General features: G+C 35.1%; 1 protein-coding gene across 16 annotated transcripts in view; it reads right to left on the reverse strand.

Annotated features, from left to right (window-relative positions):
- Positions 1 to 21,072, reverse strand: part of DLG2 (discs large MAGUK scaffold protein 2) — a 2,228,225-nt gene that overhangs the window by 26,794 nt on the left and 2,180,359 nt on the right. For 8 of the 16 annotated variants that reach the window (XM_077964104.1, XM_077964105.1, XM_015115419.3 and 5 more), the window contains one exon: positions 2,257 to 2,356. In XM_077964104.1, coding sequence (XP_077820230.1) covers positions 2,257 to 2,356 — 100 coding nt within the window. Of the gene's footprint in view, positions 1 to 1,388; positions 1,435 to 2,256; positions 2,357 to 21,072 lie in introns of all 16 variants that reach the window. The other 8 variants (XM_015115421.3, XM_077964114.1, XM_077964112.1 and 5 more) reach the window with 1 other exon arrangement.

Consider the following 21,072-nt stretch of genomic DNA (forward strand, 5'->3'; position numbering starts at 1 on the left):
CATTTGCATATTCTGGATTGAAAGGGTATCATATTTTTGACACTCCAAAAGCCACTACTTTTTAGTGATGTTTATTATTAACAATATATTAAGATGTTTCTTTTCCCTCTCAAATTGAAAATTTACAAATTCTCTCTGGTGGTGCTTGATGCTGTCCAGATAATGCTGAAATCAATATTTAAACTTCAGCCACTAAATTCAAGAAAAATTTTCTGTCATATTCCATATAGTGACTCAAAAATAAAGTTTTCATCTTTAAGATCAGTACTCTTGATCAGATTTTTAAAAATATAAATATCTTTTAAAAACTCTCCAAATGAACAATTTGAATTATGAGGGGGTATCAATACTCAGGGTTATAGAAAGAGCCCTTGAAAACAAAGTCCAGTTCAATGTAGTTTTGTTTTATACAAATAAACAGCTTCTAAAAATATTGCCCATAGCTGTTAATTTAAAACAACAAAACAAAACAAAAAACTTAAACATGTGATACAGTTGCAAAAGACACAAAACTCTGTTCTCATTTCATTGGTGCCTACGCAATGGGGTTAGTTATTAAAGAGGAAAAGTCATAGTGTAGTATATTAAGAGACAGGATAATTATTTTTTTAATTGCTTAGTGAAATCAGACACAGACTAAATACATGAACAACTAGAAAATGTAAAGGTTTAATATATTTTGTTTTTCACTCTATGCTATAAAGTGAAGACCTGATTTTGTAATATAGCTGATAAATCACTGATAGAAAGGCATATTATTACATATCCAAACTTTATCATATAAACATTTCAAGCAGGATCACCGCAAGTCAGAAAAAAAATCAAAGTTAATAACAAATAAATACTCATGGAAGATCAAGTAGCTTAAAATTTGCTTTTAGAGAATGCATGTTCCTTTCGACTACAAAACAGCTCCTTTACTAACAGCAAAGTACAACCCAATTATGAGATTTGACAAGGTCATTAAATATTTCCATGTGAAAAAACAGAAGGAAGAACATAAAGTACATTTCTATTTTGCTGTTCTAGAACACTTAGCTCACCCTTTCTTTCAACATGGTTTCTTGCTCTCTGGGAGGTATTAAGCGCAGAGCAAGTGATGCTATGGTGGGCATCAGGACCATGTTGATAATATCACTTGGTCAGAAAGGGATGGTGTTAACTGCAACAGAAGTTAGAGTGCCTGATACACTTTGCTTTTAAATGCTGACATGCAGAACAAAACGATCGAAAGTTACTTTGTAGGAGCATTCACAGCTAGGTAACAAATAAAACTCGTATCTTGTGCATGCTAGGAGTGAAAGGCCCTCAGGAAAAGGAACAAAAGCCAAACTCAAAAGGAAAGGAAAAGAAAAGAAAAGTTACAGTGACCATTCCTGGAAACTTACTCAGAGTCTTTGTTCCATAACCGTCGTCACCTAATCCGGGGATGTCCTGCATGGAAGTCCCCAGAGAGAGCAATGAGAGAGGAAGAACAGCCACGGAAGAGGAAGGAAGAAGTCAGTGGAGTTGAAATGAATACTACCATGACAGACCGTGCTGCCTTAACAATCTGGATCCCATTCTCTCTTCTTTTAAACCAACTTTCACCCCAAACTCCTTGAGCTGAGATTCAAGAAGGAAATTTCTGATTTGCAGAGCAACTCAAGGTTTAAACAAAAGATTGTAAGAGAGAAAAAAATTCAGCAAATGCCCATTTTTGGCCCATGGTTGATCATGTTGCCACAAAAATGCCCCACTTAAGGAATAAACCTCTCCAAATTTCATAGCAAATTCTAAATGATATCCACCATTACAAGCTCAGTGCCCAGCAAGTGTTTAGTGTTTTGCAGGAGGGAAAGAGTGAGCAAATGTGTTAGTAATTGATAAAGATAATTTAATTGTTCCTAACATTCCAAAAAACATATGTGTCAATGGAATCCAATATTTCTTCTCAGAAAAGAATTTGTCTCAAGACTTAGAGAGTTGCATGATAGAAAAGGCAAACCAGACCCATTCCTGGTCAAAGAGAAATGTCGGTTGGGTGCAAGTCCCAGTTTCGGCAAGTTTCTGTCCAATGCCTTCTGCAAAGAAGAGTCATGTGAAAGGAGGGATCCAGACTGTAGTCAAACACTGGTCACAGTAGTAGACCTGCCCTGCCTGCCTGCTGTGTTGTTTGCCTAGGTGTGTGGCGTGGGAGAGCCTACATCCTGCGTGTTGCCTGTGAATTTATTTCTCTTATGTTGCATGTGACATTATCTTTGAGAATCTACTTACGTTCAGGATCACTGGTTTCCTGCTCACTCTGCTCCTTGTTCTTGTAGAATGGGAATTTTCGTGAAAAGATGAAGCTCTTTTTACGCTTGTCATTGAATGACTGTGAAGGAGAAAAGGCATGGGGCAAAAACAGGGGACGTCTAATTGTTGTCACACTCATGCTGACAAAACAACTAGTTTGTAAAAGCACAGAGAGCTGTAGTGACGCAAGTGAATAATTCTAAAGTGGTGCCAGAGAGTTCTAAAGGTCAATTTTATTTTCAAGGAGTATAAATTCTGAATAGTGGCACCTTGGAAAAATTGTCTCCTATGTAAAAGACTGGTTACAGATAAATGGTGATGGAGGGAAAGTCTTAAATTAGAAGGAGAAGACCCAGAATTTTTTTGTGCTGGCTCTACATCTTGCTAGTTCATCACCTTAGAGAGGTAATTGAATCTCTCTGAACCTCAATATCTTCATCTGCAAAATGAGGACAATGATAGCAGCTCTTAGGTTGTGAGACCCACAAAGGACAATATAAATATAAAGTGCTATACAAATGTCTTCTTATCACCATCACGTAGAAAATACTTTATTGGAAAAACTGGTTTTCTTCTCAGTGTCTTGATGTCTTTTAAAATAATTTGAATTTGAGTTGCTTCTCTTAGTTTTAATTAAAACTGCACAAAGAAGTATGTAGATTAAGGATATATGATAATTATAGCCTTATACATGAATATATAATCATTAGAATATAACATTTTTATTCAAAAGAGATTTTTAACAATAATTTAGACCCATGTCCTCATTTTGTAGACAGGGAGGCAGAGGCACAGAGTTGCGTCCTGTACTGATATCACAGAGCTAGTTGGTGACAGCCAGGAGGCAATCAACCAAAATCTGTTAAAATTGCTGCTAAAGGGGTATTAACTTGATATTAACATATCATAGGAAAAATGGCAGTGACTCAACTAGATCCTGATCAGGTAAAAAAAAGTAAGAATGACTGTCTTTAAAATTTTTAACTATTCCATTAGCTTAAATGAGGCTGAATTAAAAATAACACATAGATACATCATATGATACAGGTATTAGAATTTATTCATTCAAGTGGATATCATGTGCTTGCCTAGAAGATTCCTTAAGAAAATTCCATTAATTCCACTGCTGCTGTTCTTATGCAAATGCTTTGTGGGGTTTCTCTTTGGGAAATGCATTGACAGTCATTTTATAAGCTATTGGTCATGCAGGTTTTACTAATTTCATATTCATATATCATTAAAAAATATGTTTTACCAGATTGACTACTATCCTTGTTTGGCTGATTTGGCTCTGAGGGTCTTTTAGCTGCTGAAAAAATTAAAATCACTCTCCAAGGATCAAGATTTGTTAACACACAGCTATTGAAATGAAGGTGCCAAAGACTCTGAAGGTAATTTGAAAACAGGTATTCAAGAACATTTTTGGCAATGGCAGCTGTTAGGAATAAATGTAGAGCAGCAAGGTGACTACTTAGAAGGAAAGGAAACTTGCTTGGATGTGCACTTTTGTCCCATTGGTGGGAATTAGTCCTGTACCCTTATGAATTTGAAGCTAGACAAAATGGTATAAATAACTTATCTTCTGTGTATACTCATACATTCCCATATCAAATATCCATTTTCGTAACCATGTTCATTTAGGAAACATTAAAGTACTAAAATGTTGGTGCTGTCACTCAGTAAGTAACTCATTACTTTTTTAGGTAGTAGAAACTTTCAGCAAAGTAATAGAGCTCAATTGTATGCCCATTAAGAATGTTTTATGAAAAATAGTGAATCAAATAATTAATAATTTCTGAAATTAGAGGACATATACTTTACATTCAAGTACTAAAATTACATTCTCAGAGGGGAAAAAAAGGTATCACTTCAGAATTTATTACTCTGCTGACAGCACCTATGCTCAATATGGTTTTATCATCATTTGTAATTTAGGGTTGGTGTCCAAAAACAAGGTTGAGAACTGCCCCCAAATTTTCCCAGTTAAAAATGACAGTCCTTAAAAGAATACTAAATATTCTTGCATCACTCCAGTTTCATGCCACTTTTACATTTCAAGCATATTTAAACTTCAGTAACTGAAAATAAAAGAAAAAAATCATGTAAGAATTAATGGCATGTGATATTGCAAGGTATGTTGGACATTTAACTTCAACATCACCAATGACTTGTCATGCAAAAAAAAAAAAATTACAAATTTTCATGCAAATACAAAACAATGCCAAGAGGAGTAAAGCCTGGGGTGAAAATGCAGACATAGAGGGACAATGTAGAGGGCTACGAGGGCCCAAAATGGGGCTGCATGCAAGCCACATCATTTAAATGGTCTCAAGGGTCAAAGGAATATGAAAATGTGTTATCTGTGATTAATTCTTTTATGTTTCAAAGCAAGGACTATAATGTGTTAACATTTCCCAAGTATGAAAATGTTGTGTATCATGAATCATCTGATTGGGACATAATACTACTAAGCACCACACTTTTCAAAAGAACAGAAAATACACAACAATACTTTAAGAATAAACATATCTAATGTGTCAGTCTTATTAGCAAAAGCCATTTCAGATTGGAATTAAAGATAAGGTAATGAAACTATTGGTGGTTACATTTCCTTACATTTGTGGACAAAAAAAAACAAGTCACAATTTCAGTTCACATTCACAGACTTAAAAGTCATATGTTTAGGATCTTAGCTAAACATTTAAACTATAAGAGATTATATGTGGTTTATAATGCTTTAACAGTATTCTTTATTTTTATTAGACATGTGTAATACCATTATATAAGCTTTTTTGCTGCTGTAATTTTTTTCTTTTAATATAGAAAAGGAAAATCTGTTACATGAGTGCTAGGTGAGAATAATAAATTAGCAATTGTACTATTTATAGAACACATGGTTCTGAAGCAACCGATGACTGATTTACAGCTCTATTCTTAATTATACTTGATCAATGATATTCTTTGTCTGTCTACATGACGGTATCTTAGATCTAGATCCATTGCTTTCATAGCAGAAAACATCTTTAAATAGAGACTTTGAAAATACCCATCAAATGTGGCATGGGGCAAGTTGGCATATCTAAAAATTCCATTTTGGAATTTGACCTAAAATGTTGAGTTCTAACTAATAAAGATGATAAAACAATAACATTTATTGGGCACTTATGTGCCACATTTGGTTCCAAAAGCTCTGCATGAATTAATCTCCATGCTAACTTCATGAAGTTAATACCATCATTATTCCCATATTACAGAAGAGGAATCTGAAGTGTATAAATCTTCTATTATTTGCCCCAGAGCCACAAAATTGGTGAGCAGAGAAGTCAGAAATTGAATTTGCAAATATTCCTGGTTGCAAATATTACTGTTTTTAAGAGCATCACAAGTTTCTGCAACTTAAGCCTGCTTCAAGTTTATGTTGAAAATTATTAGTGCTTGATTCTCTTAAGTGTGTTCTTCCCATAGCTTGATGCTTGAAGATTATTTATTTAAATCATCAGATGGTATTGGATTCAACAACATCTCTTTTGGTTATCCTGTTACAATTTTTGTGATACTCATTCATATTTTTTTGGCCTTTCTTCAATTTTTCTTTTTATGATAATGTTAAAAAAAGGAAGAATTAAAGTGTGACAGGCCATGAATGGCAATTAAAAGGTAATTGCCCATTAAGTGGCAAATCTGTGGAAACAAAGGTAAACTGGTTGCTTAGGGCTGGGGATAGTGGGCACAGAGATTGGGAAGTGGCAGCCAATGGGTATGAGGTTTCTTTTGGGGAGATAAAATGTTATAAAATTAGATTGAAGTGATGGTGGCATAACTCTATGAATATACTAGAAAACATTGAGTCATATACTGTGAGTGAATTGTATACTATGTGGATTATATCTCGATGAAGCCATGTCTTTTTAAAAAGGACCCTCTTCCCAACCTCACACCATGGACTGAGAAGAAACATAGCAGGTTTCTAATTTTATTTGGTGTAAATAATTTTTATCTTTAATTGAATAAGAATAAACCACTCATTCCAACCCTTGCAGTCAATTAGATACACATGTCTTTTGTTTATCTGATTTTGTTTTGTCTCTGTTAAATGAATACCTTTCATGTTGTGACAGACATTAGAACACCCATACTAGGAGTCACTATTACTCAGAAGTCTCCAAGTTGTTAGGTCAAATGGCATGAAATTGCCCAGCCTGACCCTGAGATGTAATGGCGTTGGTGAACCAGCTTAAGATGAAATACATGCTTCATGAAAGGAAACAAAACAAAAACCTCAAATTATTTTCCTACTCAAATCCCATGTTTTTAAACACACATGAGTGAATCTTGACATATTTTTATCCTTATCATCCAGAAAACTTTAAAACTAGGGACATGTTTTAGTTTTTCAAGCTTTAAAAGTTTCCTAGTTCTAGAATGTCATCTTAGTGATATGAGTGTTCTCTGGGCAGAATTTAGGTTTAAATTTATACTGAGCTCAGATACATCTTTTCTGTGACCTCCTTATTGTTTTATACATGCTATTTTACTCTCCTCATTTCTCCTCTAAAATAATTATGTTCCCCTGGGAAAGTTGTTACTGTATATTTGGGTCACTACTTTGTATTATACAAATCTTATTTTCACACACATAAAAAGAGAACTTTGAAAAAAAGTGAGGTAAAAGAACAAGTAATAATGTAACAAAGAGGGGTTAAGGGAAAGATTAGAGTTGGCTTGAGATATATCTGTTTACAGAAATGTGTCTATGTGAATGCATGTATACATGTGTGTCTATAATCGCCTAATTAAAAAAAAGATTATTTTGCAAACCTAATGAACTAATGGATGTAGGCATTGAGTATCAGTAGCTGCTACAATCACAAAGAGACAGTCAGATGTTTCATGCCTTCTGATAAAAGAATAAAGTATGACTACAAAGTAGTCTTGCAAACCTCTATTTACTCCCAAAACAAAACTCCCTCAAATGAATCAGAATCTAACCAAACCTCTGGATTCAACTACCAGTTTACAGCAACAAAGAGGACAGAGAAACATGGTAATTTATACTATAAAAATGCAATCAGCAAAATCCGAAGCGTGGGAAGCTCTACAAGACAAACGATCTGATTTCATCTATATAAAATTGCAAGAAACAAATAAAATATGGCAGGAAAACATACAATCAGAAGAGACTTTGAGAAGGATCAGCCAGTTACAATGTATAGACTTTATTTTGATCTTGGTTCAAACAAACAAATTATAAAACAAAACAAAGCAACAATTACAACAACAACCAAACCCATTTGTGATACTTTTGAGCCAATTTGAGTCCTGAAAAAACACTGGATACTTGTTGATCCACTAATATTCAATTTTTATGTGTAATAATGGCATTATGGTCATGCCATATTGCAATATTAAGAGCTAAAAAAATCTGATGCATTGGATTGCTTCAAAATAATATGGGAGGGATGTAGTACTTATGTACCCCCTGAGTATATTGTACAGGTAAAACTGTAAAGAAGCCTTGAACTTCGCTTAACAGGTTTATTGCTGGTTGTGATAAAGGCATGACAATTCTGAAACCATTTGGTGTGTGCTATAGGGTTGAGCAAATGAGTAGAAACATGGATGTCATTGGGAACCAGGATTGTCACTGTGAATGAAAGGTGAGATTAAAACGTGGTTTGGAGGAAGGAGAGGAAGTATCTTACGATGGTGACTAGTAATTAGAGGCATGAGATATAAACTTATGATTTTCTAAAAAGTTTTATTTCTTCTCTGTCCATTAAAAGAGCTTAGATGTAATGATACCCTAATAGCAAAATACACATTCAGTACTCAGATTTTGTCTTCCGGATGCCCTTTTCCACGAAAGAACCTAGAATGTTTTAGAGAAATGGCTGATTCCAAGGCTGAAGCAGGGAAAGTATAAGGTGAGTCTGAAACATTTCATGGGGCTCAAAGAAAGTAAGAAGTATTAAATATAAACATAACACCAAACAGAAAACAAATAAACAAACAAAACCTAGAATGAATGGTAGCATGTGAAAAGACACAAACAAAACCTGGATAATTTGAATATTAAAATGAATAATGACAGTAATAAAGTATAACACATTCAATTAAAAAAATCTGAGTTCACTTTGATTATCAAAAATACATAAATTATATAATTAAAAATGGGATAAAAGAAAAGCTCTTCTTTAGAGTATGACTAATAATTATAGAAGGAATGATAAAGTCAGGAAATCACTATTTTGTAATCATCATAATAATAGTCTATTCAGGGAAGAATCATCTGTGGATGCTTAAACTATTAGTTGAAAGTTTGTTGGGGAATAGGATATTTATCTCTTCCCAGATTATTTAATTATTAAAAAGAGGGGAAAAGATACCTTTATAGTGGAAAAATTTGGTAAATATCACCTTAATCAAGTGATCAAAATTAGCATCACCAAATTGTGGGACAACGTGACACCATGGGCCTCCCGATGGAAAACACTGGGAAGTACACAACATCACTTCTGTAGTATTTCCGTCAAAAAGGAATTAGTTGAAGTTAACCGTGAAGAAACAACTAGGCAAATTAAAATTAAGAGATATCCTCTCAAAATATGTCAATGTCATGAAAACCATAAAAACTAAGGAATCATTCTAGATTAAAGGAGATAAGGAAATAGGACAAACGGAATGTAATGTGTAGTCCCGAGTCAGAAAAATAAAAAGTCATATTTTCTACAACTTTCTCTCAAAATAATTCAGGGGATTATACCAATATGAGTTGGTAATTATTGAAGCTTAGTAATAGGTAAAATATATTCATAATTCTACTTTTTCTACTTTTTACATGTTTAAAAATTTTCATAAGGATAAGAAAAAAGTTGAATTGTAAAGCATTTAATGCAATGCCTTAAAAATACTTATTAAAAAGTAGCTAATAGCAGGAAAAATGTTTCCTTTTTATAGGTTTTTTCTTTTTTTTTTTTTGTTACTACTTCAAATCTAACACCAGGAATAAAAACAATTCCAATTCGCATGAAGCACAGGGGCTACTTGTACCTAAAAATAAGAAAAAGAAGCAGATCAGAAAAGTAGGGAAAAATCAGATCCCAAAGACTATCACTTGTAGCTTAGTGAAGGCTGAGACCTGGGTTCATTATTTATGAAATTGTGGGAGCTAATCCTCTTTTGATCTCAAAAAATGAAATTCGATTTAGAATTTTTTTGCTTAGGAAGAAATCAAAATCACGAGATGCCAATCATTCTAATTAAGTTCTGTGAAATGGAATCCCAGATGAAACCTGTTTTATTTTTCCCCCATTTATGTTATTTCTGAGACTGGTCATGCTAAATAAAAGCACATCACTCAGTCAGCAGTCTAAGTTGGGGAGGCTCAATTCCAGTAAAAAGCTCAGGTAACCAAAGGGCATAGAGACCAAGCCAAGTATAGCTAAGGGGTAGCTGAAATTATACGCTGGACTTTATGATCACTCTAATGCATAGTAAGTAGGATGTTTTCCTTAACTTTGAGGCCCAAGACATCTACAGCATCACTTTGTCTGGGATGTCATACTCATTTCTCCCAAGGAAATAGAGACCTTCTCTTCTCTCTCATCTTGCAACACTCAGATCTTTCTGCTTCTCCTTACAGCAAAACTCCTCCAAAGTCACCCCATCTTCTCTTCCTTTCTGAAATTACTTCAATCACACTTTAAATATTGTACCATCATCTACACCAGAGGTCAGTGACCTGTGGCCCATGAACCAATCCAGCCCACTATGTGTTTCTGCAAATAAGGTTTTATTCGAGGATAACCATGCTCATTCTATATGTACTACCTATGACTAGTGCTACAGCAGCAGAATTGAGTATTTGCAAAAAAGATCAGATGGCCTGCAAAGCCTAAAATATTTACTCTCTGGCCTTTTACAGAAAAAGTTTTCTGGCTACTGATCTAAACCGCTTTATTCAGGGTCACCAATGAACTTCGTGTTGCCCACTCAAATGTTGATTCTCAGGTCTCATCTTACTCTGTTGATCATCCCATTAGACATAGTTCATCATATCTTTCTTCCTGAAACGCTTGCTTCCTTGAACTCTGGCACACCTCCACATTTTCATTGCCATCTTACCCCATATAGCATTTGTCCTCAGTCTGTTTTGCTGATCCCTCTTGATCTTCCTGGTGGTTAAAAATTGGGGGTACTTGGACTCAGTTTTTGAGTCTCCTTTCCCTCCCTTCCCAGCTTGGAGCTTTCCCTGTCTCCAGCTTGAAACTTTACCAGAGTTCCAGACTCATATATCCAATTAATTGCCTACTCACTATCTTTACTTAGATATCTACTACATACAGCCTTCAAACCAAACACATGGTCTTCTCTGCAAACTCTCAACAAACAAACAAATAAACAAACACCAAGCAAGCAAACAAAAACCTTGGTCCTCTCTCAGTCTTCTTCAACTTAGGAAATTCTAACTCTTCCAGTTACCCAGGCTGCAAACTTGTAGGGACTCCTCTCTTTCTGTCACACCCAACTTCCAATCAGTTAATAAATCCTGTGTTTTCAGCTTTAAAATGCACCCGTAATCCGACCACCTCTCACCATCTCCACCACTACTACCCCAGTCCAAGTCACCACCATCTCTTGCCTGGAGCATGATATTGACCTCAGCTGGTGTCCCTGCTTCCACCTATTCCTGTTGCACTTTATTCTCCTTACAGCAGCCAGGGTGATCTTTTAAAATTGTAATTCAGATCATGTCATTCTGCTCGAGATCCTCCAGTGGCTTCCCACCTCATTCAGCATAAAACCCAAAATGTACAACATGGCTGGAAAGGCTCTCCATAATCTGGCTCTAGCTACCACTTTGATCTCTTCTGCCACTGTGCCTTCTTTGCCTCACCGTCCTCCTGCCACACTGGCCTTGTTGCTTTTCCTTGAATCTTTAAATTCAAGATTTCCTTGAATCTTGATTTAGGGACTTTGCTCTTGCTGTTCCCTCTGCTTGTAATCTTCTTCCCTTAGAAGGCTGATTCCTTACCTCATTCAGAGTTCTACTCACATATCCCTTATCAGTGAGGCTTTTTCTGACAGACCTATCTAAAATTGCACTGGCCCTATTAATATTTGCCTTCCTTTGTTCTTTCTTTCTTTTTTCTTTCTTTCTTTCTTTCTTTCTTTCTTTCTTTCTTTCTTTCTTTCTTTCTTTCTTTCTTTCTTTCTTTCTTTCTATCTTTCTTTCTTTCTTTCCTTTCCTTTTCTTTTCTTTTTTCTTTTCTTTTCTTTTCTTTTTTCTTTTTAACATTTATCACCATCTGCCTGCATACACATTTGTTTATTGTCTGTTTTCCCCATGGAAATGTAAACTCCCTGAAAATAAGAAATCTGTTTTCATCCACTCCCACCTCTCTGGTGCCTTAGAACATGTACATATAGTATATACTTAATAAATATTTGTTGAATGAATACATGCTCCAACTCCTTTTGTGTTTGCCCACATTCTGGCATTTATTGCTCTCTATTTTTTATCTTTTACTTGACTGTCTTCTATTAAACTGTGTAGACTGGCTCCTTAAGTAAAGGGCTTATTTTTATTTCATTTACTGATTATTTTCAAGATCTCCCTAACCTAGTATGTGGTAGATGGTCTGCTAGTGAATAAACAAATCAATGATCAATGCAGAAACTGGCTTATTTGTAAAAAAGTGGGAGGATTTTCAAGTTGACCAATTATTTATCATGTATGGAGCTGTTCTTAGGGAGGGACTCCAACAATAATAGAACTGTCAACTATGACCTAGAGAAGCTGAACAAATAATATTCAATCTAAAGGGAATGTGATGTTTTCCAGTGTTAAGCAATAAAGTCGAGGTATCAAAGCAGAATGTTTCTATGCACTCAAACCCCATGTTTCCTAGGACTTTCTACCATAAATCCTTGTCTGGTTTAATGAACTAAAGAGGTCTGATCTTGCCTCATTAGGGTCTGCCTACCATGGCTCCTGCCACCTGGCCGCTGTGGATTAAAGACTAGTCACATCATAAAGCTGCCCTGGCAGGTATTAACAGGAACTCAGAGCTGAAGCAAATAAAACTGCTATTTGAGTTTCACTTTAAGTCCTAATTATTTATGTATAGACTAACCAAAATGAATTGTACTGATAATTATAATTTTTTAAAACAGTATTGAATAGAAGTTTCGTATTAACCAGAAACACTCAACTAAATGGCACACTAGATTATTGTAAACCGCAGATTTAGTTTATGCCAGCTCTACCACCATCCCAGGATCCAGGAGCTGTCCTAGCTCTATTCCCAAATTACCCCTCTGCTGGGCTCCTAGGTATTTACCTGAGGCTATTTCAGAAACACTGACTGACTACGTCCCACAAGATGAAGGAACAACAGCCATGTTTATGGCTGTTTTATAGGTTGAACTGCATATTTCTTATTTTTTTTTTACACAATATCCTCAAATTTGTATAGATTTTCTAGTTAAAACAAATGATTCCTGTCAACCTTGCCCCAGATTGCAGAGACATCCAGTTCACTGTCCTTAGCCCTTAGTGATGAGGTAAATCTCTAAAGGCTTCTGGGTGGAGCTCCCTGCCTACAAGTGCCTATGCTTGAAAAGGATGTCTCCTGAAGTTGAGCAGGGCACAGACTATGTGGCAGCCCTGTACTACCCTACAGAAAAGGAATTTTATTGAAAGGATACTAGAAAATCTCATCAAATCTGAGGAACTGTAGAACAACCAAACGAGATAGGTCACATGCAGCTAGACCACATGAAGAACTAGAACAGAAGATTCAAATGCAATCAGGACACTCCCTCTATCTCATGGCATGTTTGCTTTACTTTTCTCTCCCTACTGATCAGACCCTTTTACATGGTGGCAAACACAGTTACCACTGAATCCTAAGCTCTCTTTCTTATAGTTTCTAAACCAGTGACTGACTCTGGCACTCTTTGCATTCAAGCTAAAAGATCTCAGGGAAGATCTCTGATGTGCTCAGAACGGACTCGATGTTCAGCTCTGTGTCATCTAATTATGACAGTGGTGGCAGTGGGCAGGGTCTATGTGGACATAAAAATTACTTCGCCGTGGTAGAGGTGTGGTCTGTTGGGGTGGGGGAGGTATAGAGAGAGGTATTCTCCAAAGAAGGCCACACTATTATCAGAAAAACCTGAGATATCAAGCAGAGAATACACGGAGTGCTTGCCATGCTTTTGTTTATCTATTTCAGAATTCTAATTGACAAAAACAATGTAATTTTGGACTGCCCTTCCACTCCACTTCATGTCTACCTGGCTGAAGTACTCTATCTTCAAAACAGCTTAAGGGTCATCTCATTTTCTCAACTTGAAGTGGAGTTAGTATATTTCTCTAAGTTGTCATAGAACTCTATATATCTGTTTTTACCCATACCATATACTTACTATGACATGTTATATTATTCTGGGTCTGCTGCTATTAAAGAGGAAGCTTGGTGAGGTTAGAAATGGTTGTACCTATTTATTAACATAGCTATAATAACCATGGCTCTCCCCAAAGCAATATTTCCAGCTTAGGCTGCTTTCCTGAACCTCACTCCCACAAGCCCAACCTCTCACTCATGCTCACCTGGATTTCCCATAGCTAAAACTGCTTCAACAAATGCTGTGGAGTAACTTGGAAAAGAATAAACTGACTCAATTCACACGAAACACCAAAATTATTAAGGGATAGATTACAGATCTAAACACACAGGCTTAAACTGTAAAATTATAGAAGAAAATGTACAATATATTTATCATTTGAGGTAGGCAAAGATTTATGGATAGAATGTAGAAAGCACAAATGATAAATTTAAAAGTTGCTAAATTGGACGTCAGCCCAAGTTAAAAATGTCTGTTCTTCAAAAGAGGTCATTTAAAAAATAAAAAGACAAGTCACAAAGTGGGAAATAATGTTTGCAATATATATATCTGACAGTTTTTATTCAAAATATTTTTAAAGTCCTACAATTGAACAATAAATAGAAAAACCAATAAAAAATGAGCTAGAGACTTGACTGGATATTTAACATAAGTAATATATAAGTGATCAGAAAGCATATGAAAAACATCATTAGTCATCGGGGACATGCAAATTAAAGTCAAAGTTGACTTGATAACTCACTAGAGTAGCTAAAATTAAAGACTGACAATACCAAGTATTAGTAAGATGTGGAGCCCTTGCAACTCTCATTTAAATTGGTGGGAATGCAACATGATACAGTCACTTTGAAAAATAGTTTGGTATCTTCTTGTAAGTGTAAACATATAACTAATCTATGACTCAGAAATTCACTCCTAGAAAATTACCTAAGAGAAAAACATATGTCCACAAAAAGATGTCTTTACAAGACTGTTCACAATTACCTCGAACTGGAAACTACCCTAATATCCATCAACAGGTAAATTAATATATTGTGACATAGTCATACAATGATATGCTACTCAACAATAAAAAGGACTGAACTATTGATGCAGGAAACAACATGGATGGACCGTAAAAGCACTATAGAAGGCAGACACAAAAGAATACATATAGGTAATTCCAACGACAGTAAGTCCTAGAACAGGCAAAACTAAGCTATGTTGGTAGAAATCAAATCAGTGGAAGAGTTAGGAAGGATGTCTAATCCATATATTATCATGGTTGTAACCATGACACCTCCCAAAACTGTATTTCCAGCCCATGCTACTCTCCTAAATATGTATAGATTAATCTTCTATACCTTGTCTCAGAAGGTGGTTTTAGAAACTCTTTTCTCTTTGTCCATCTCACAAACACTTAGCATTTTTAAGGGTATGCTTAGGTGTTCTACCCAATGTTGTCACAGTGAATGCCACTTATTTTTATATATTTCTCTCCTGTCACGTTATGATCTAATAGCAGGTAACATATTACTTTCATTTTGGTATCTCTGGGATTTAGAGCATGACAGGTACTCAATATTCACTGAATGAACGCAGGAACCAAAGTGTTGAGCAATGATTTCCACCATGAGTATGGAGAGAAAATTCAGGCAAAGCAAAACAAAACAAACACAACAAAATAACTGAACATCTGGTGAAAGGTGGGAGAAGTAATGGAAGAATAAGAACCAACCGGCCAGGCATAGTGACTCATGCCTGTAATCCCAGCACTTTGGGAGGCCAAGGCAGGTGGATCACCTGAGCTCAGGAATTTGAGACCAGCCTGACCAATATGTCGAAACCCCAGAAAATACAACAATTAGCTGGGCGTGGTGGCATGTGCCTGTAATCCCAGCTACTTGGGAGGCTGAGACAGGAGAATTACTTGAATCCAGGAGGTGGAGCTTGCAGTGAGCCAAGATCACGCCATTGCACTCCAGCCTGGGCAACACAGCGAGACTCCATCTCAAAACAAAACAAAACAAAACAAAAAACCAAACCCACATAAGTAGTTTATTTTTATTGCATTTCTCTGTAGTTATTTCTCAGATTTGTTTTCTTCATGAATTTAATCTCATAATTTTTATGCTCAATGATCTAATTTACTTCTAGTTGCCTTTTATTACTAGTAATAAAAATGAGGTAGCTTAGCTATTTGCTTGTATGCATTTTTTCATAGTGTCACATTTTCAGCTCTATCTATGTCCACAATTCAACAATGGAAAAGTTTTAAAGATTTCTAGTAGCATTCATAACTCCAATAAAATCTATCATTTAATTTTTCTTTTCTAACTTTTTTCTAAGTTAACTTTTATTCCCTTTCCTAACTAAAGCTTAATTTATTAAAAAAAAAACTTTTTCCATTAACAAATGGAAGCATTCCCTTTTTAGAAAAAATTCAAAGGGAATTGAGGAAAAAGTTATAATCTTACTACAGAGATACAAATATCCCTGAGTATTATTATTTCTTTGTTTTTAAAAAATGTATCCTGTTTAAATTTAGTTGTATTATACTTTTCTATATAATTTTAAATTCTGATTTTTAAGTTTACTATTTCACATAACGAAGTGCTATGGGCATAGACTTCGGAATTTGGCTGTATGACTTTAGAAATATTATTTAATCCCTGAGCCTCACTTTAGGTATTTAAATGTGATAACATATTAATAGGTCTCACCATAGTTGCTGACACTATAGTTCAATAAACAGAAGCCAATTATTTTAATAGTAATAGACACAGTTTCCCAATTATTAGAAAATCTTTGAAGCATCAGTTTTAATGAACATATAATAATGAAATGAAATTAAAACTCAGTAACGGAAAGGAATTTGGAAAATTCTCGAATGTATGGAAATTAAACAACACTCTCCTAACTAACCAATGAATCAAAGAAGAAATCACAAGAGAAAATGAAACCACTTTTAGACAAATGAGAATGAAGACACAAGATACCAAAATTTATAGAATGTAGCTAACACAGTACTTAGAGAAAAACTTATAGCCATATATGTCTATATTAAAAAAAGATCCAAAGGAATAATCTAATCTTCTACCTGGAAAAGTAAGACCAAACTAAATCTAAAGCAAGGAGAAAAAAAGCAATAATAAAGATTAGAACAGAAATTATTGAAACAGAGAATTTTAAAAATTGAAAAAATTAACAAAAGTGGGGAAGAAAAATCTTTTTTGAAAAGATTGATAAAATTGATAAACCTTAGCTAGATTGATCAAGAAAAAAAAGAGAGACAATTTACACTGCAAACATTAGGAATAAAAGAAGAGATATTATTACTGACCTTACACAAATAAGATTTAAAAGGGAATACTATGAACAATTATATGCCAGTAAATCAGCTAACTTAGATAAGATGGACTAATTCCTAGAAAGACACAAACTACCAAAATTGAATCAAGAAAAAATTAAAAGGCTGAATAGATCTATAATAAGTAAAGAGATTGAATCAGTAACTTAAAAAATTAGCCACACAGAAGCCCATGCCTAGATGGCTTTCCTGGTGAATTCTACTAAACATCATTTAAAAAAGAAGGAAAGCCAATTCTCACAAAGTTTTCTAAAAGATAGAAGAGGAGACATTTCCCAACTTATTCTATGAGGCCAGTATTACCTAGATACCGAAATTTGAGAAAGATATCACAAGTAAAGAAGACTGCAAACCAAGGCGTCTTCTAAACATAATGACAAAATAATATTTCAAGTGAATTTACCGCAGTGGCTTAACATTCTTATATTGTTTGTTGTTTTCTATTTTCTTTGTACTCTATATTGCAATGAATATACCATTCAGTGCATTTTGGATTCTTATCTTGGGATAGATTTCCAAAGGTTAAAGTATTGGTTTAAAAATTATGAATAGTTTGAAAGTTTTGACATAACTGCCAAATTGCTTTCAAATAATCTGTACTAATTGACATTTCCACCAGCAACCATTTATTCTTAATTAATAACTGGTCCATAGAATGTATGATGATTGCTTTTTTTTTCCCTTTCAACACTCTCTACGCTCTCCATATTACTTCCTTATAATGTAAGAAGTCTTCCTGCCCTCAAACATCAGACTCCAAGTTCTCCAGGTTTGGGACTCGGACTGGCTCTCCTTGCTCCTCAGCTTGCAGACTGCCTATTGGGGTATCTTGGGATCTTGTGAGTTAATACTTAATAAGCTCCCCTATATATCATATATATATTATATTATATATGTTCCTATTAGTTCCTATATATAGGAACTAATATCATATTTATCATATATATGAGATAAATACATAGGATATAAAAACTAATAGGATATATATATATATCCCTACTAATACAACAGTCAAGAGCTCTGCTTAATTCCTTTTGCTGGTAGAATAACCTCCCTATCTTGCTCCCTATTCTACTTGGCGAATAATGATCTATTCTTTAATATGAAGCTCACATGTCCTCTCTTGCTTGCCTATCCTCCCCTCCATAGCAGAACTTATCCTGCCTTCCTCATGCCCCTTCAGTACTTTGCATGCATTTGTCACATTGCCTTAGTAACTTGGAAATCTCTGTCATTGAATTCTGAGTTTCTTTAGAGTTTATTGTAGCCCCAGTTCCTAGCACAGTGCCTGGATTATGCATGTGTTCAGTATATATTTGGTGCATGAATAAATGGATGTAACTATCCAGGACAGAGGATCCTAGAGTAATTAGGCAAGCCTTCTAACAAGGTGCCATCATTCTGAACACAGGGCTTTGGCAGACTAGGTTAAGTATTAATTTATTTGCTAGGATTCAAAGTATTCCAGCATGGATATGAACATGACCTTAAATTGGGAGTATGAGTGAAATATCAGAGAATCAAATCCCAAAGATGATGCTGTTGCACTGTATCATCCACCACAGCTACATTTCTTCCAACATCCATTCTGCCTTGCAAACATCAAACTTTGCGTGGTCACTGGGTCATAGGTCCAGCTTTTGGAAAAAACTGAAACAGCTTTCTTCAGGTTCATTAAAGCTGACGGAGCTTTTATGCTACTATCAGCTAGGGGGTTACTTGTTCATTTATTTATTTATTTATTTATTTATTTATTTATTTACTAATTAACTTATAATTATTCATTATTCCTTTATTAATTAATAGATTTATTTATTGAATGTCTGTATGTCTCACTATGTGTCAAGCCTTCCACTGAGCCCTTAGCAATTTTGTCTTCATTTAGATATTCAAGTTTAGAACTAGTGCAAGAGATGTTAAAATACAGATTCTGAAAGTGTGTCATTTTCTTTGCCAATTTGTGCATCATTTTGTGTGGTAGATGCCACAGGAAATTGCCAGGCTTTGTGCCTCCAATTAACTATTTCATATGCCTAAAATTGTATAGCATTTCATCATTAAGTTTCAAAATACTATGGCTTACACAACAACTCAAAGGGTCAGAAAGCAAAACAAAACAAAGTAAAAAATAAAAAACCTTTATTCCCTACTTTGCCCACTTTAAAGATATTCTCACCAGTTGTACATGTTGACATTATTTTTAAATTTTCATATGTTAGAGAAATGGGGCTCAGAACATATGTTGTTGGTCACATTGCTAATTTCTTGATTTCTGTATATTTTTTTTTCTGTTTTTATTTTCTTTCTTTTTTTTGATATTTTCTAAAATTCAAAGGTTCTTGTCAATGCCTAGAGAGCTAACTAATCCCGCACGATATGGCTATCAGCCCACAAGGGCCATAGTAGGTTATAGCAGCAAGCGCTGGCAGGAAAAGTTCTAGGGCCCATAGATGGAAGTCTGACTGACTGATTGATAAGTGTTGGGCAGGAAGAATGGCTTTCAGGATCCAGTGAAGCCAACCAAAGTCCACGGGGAGCCAAGAATCAGACTGAGAATGAGGAGACCTGGTTCTCCAGTGCAATTTGTACAAGTCATTCATATTTCTGGGCCTGCTTCTTCATATATAAAAGATGGTACGTAGACCAGCTGATCACTGAGGATCTCTGAGGTTTCTTTCATCTCCACCATTCTCAAATCCTGAAATCTCATTCAAGGTCAAACTAAAAGATAAATTTCTTTTTACCCTTTTCTATTTTAGCATTCTCTAAATGCATTGATAATTGAGGGTATTATTTTGTTTCTGTGATTGTTTCCCCCCAAATACAGAGATTGACATAACAGTTAATAAAATCCTAATGTGCGTGAAAATTCTGTCTGGGTTATCTTTAATGAACTTAGTTGAGCACCCACTAAGTACATATCACCACATTAGGCCCCTTTTTTGACTATCCTGATCCTCTCCTTCCTTTAACCACAGTTATTCAGTTGGGACTTAAGGGTTCTCTAATTGCTCTATTGATGCTAGTTTTTTGTTTCATCTTCAGCTTAACCCTGTAAGGGCAGTATTTTATCTTAAAATTTTCTTTTGCACTCTTCAAGGTGCCCCAGAATAATGTATGGAACCAAATAGATAAAGGGTACTTGTCAGTAATAATAGCATTTGTCAATAACATTTGTTAAATGCTTACTCATACAGCGGATACTTTTATAAGTGCTTTACATTGATTAATCATTCTAAGTGCTTTCCGCATATCAACTCCTATTAAGTGGCTACAAACAGTGTTCACAACTTACACATAAGGAAACTGAGCTAGAGTAAGGTTGAGTCACTTGCCCAAGGGTTTACATAACTAGGAGTCATGAGCCAAGATTCATAGGCAAGCAGTTTGGCTCCAGAGTTGAGCTCTTATCTATTATATGATACTACCTTTTCTGTGATTGCTTGCAAAGATTCCAAGTGTGCATTCTACTCTGCTCTCAGTGGATAGCCACAATAACTATTGCTGAGAACTTCTCCAGGCAAATTACTTCCTATAAAATTTTATACCTTATTTCTAAAATATAATCTCTCTTGCTTTATTTTTTTCAAGTGGTTCAAGCAATGAGATTTCAGTGATCGATCCCCAAGGGCTATGACACTACTGAATACTTTTGATGGGTATGAAGTAATATGTTCATTTGCAGGGAGCAGGTCCCTCCTCAATTTCATTTCTTCATTCCCAGGAATGCCACTTCTTCTGTAGCTTCCCTAAGGGCTCCTCTCCTCTTCTGGTAATCTCTCAGACTAGTCTTTACTGGCTGGTCTTACATACCTATCCTAAAGGTTATGTGACTCCATGGGGCTGGCACAAAAGCTATAAGCTGATTTACCCTTACCTGTGTAAGGAAATTACTCTCACTGAGATCCATGCATTGATTACATCAATTTAAAGTTACAGGATCCCATCTTTTCCTGTTTCCATTGCTGTCTCCCCAGTACTTCTGAAGTTACCCATTTCTCATGAACTTTCTCCTGTTAGAAGGCTTTCCTAAT

The sequence above is a fragment of the Macaca mulatta genome, chromosome 14 (assembly GCF_049350105.2).
Source record: "Macaca mulatta isolate MMU2019108-1 chromosome 14, T2T-MMU8v2.0, whole genome shotgun sequence".
NCBI lineage: Eukaryota > Metazoa > Chordata > Mammalia > Primates > Cercopithecidae > Macaca > Macaca mulatta.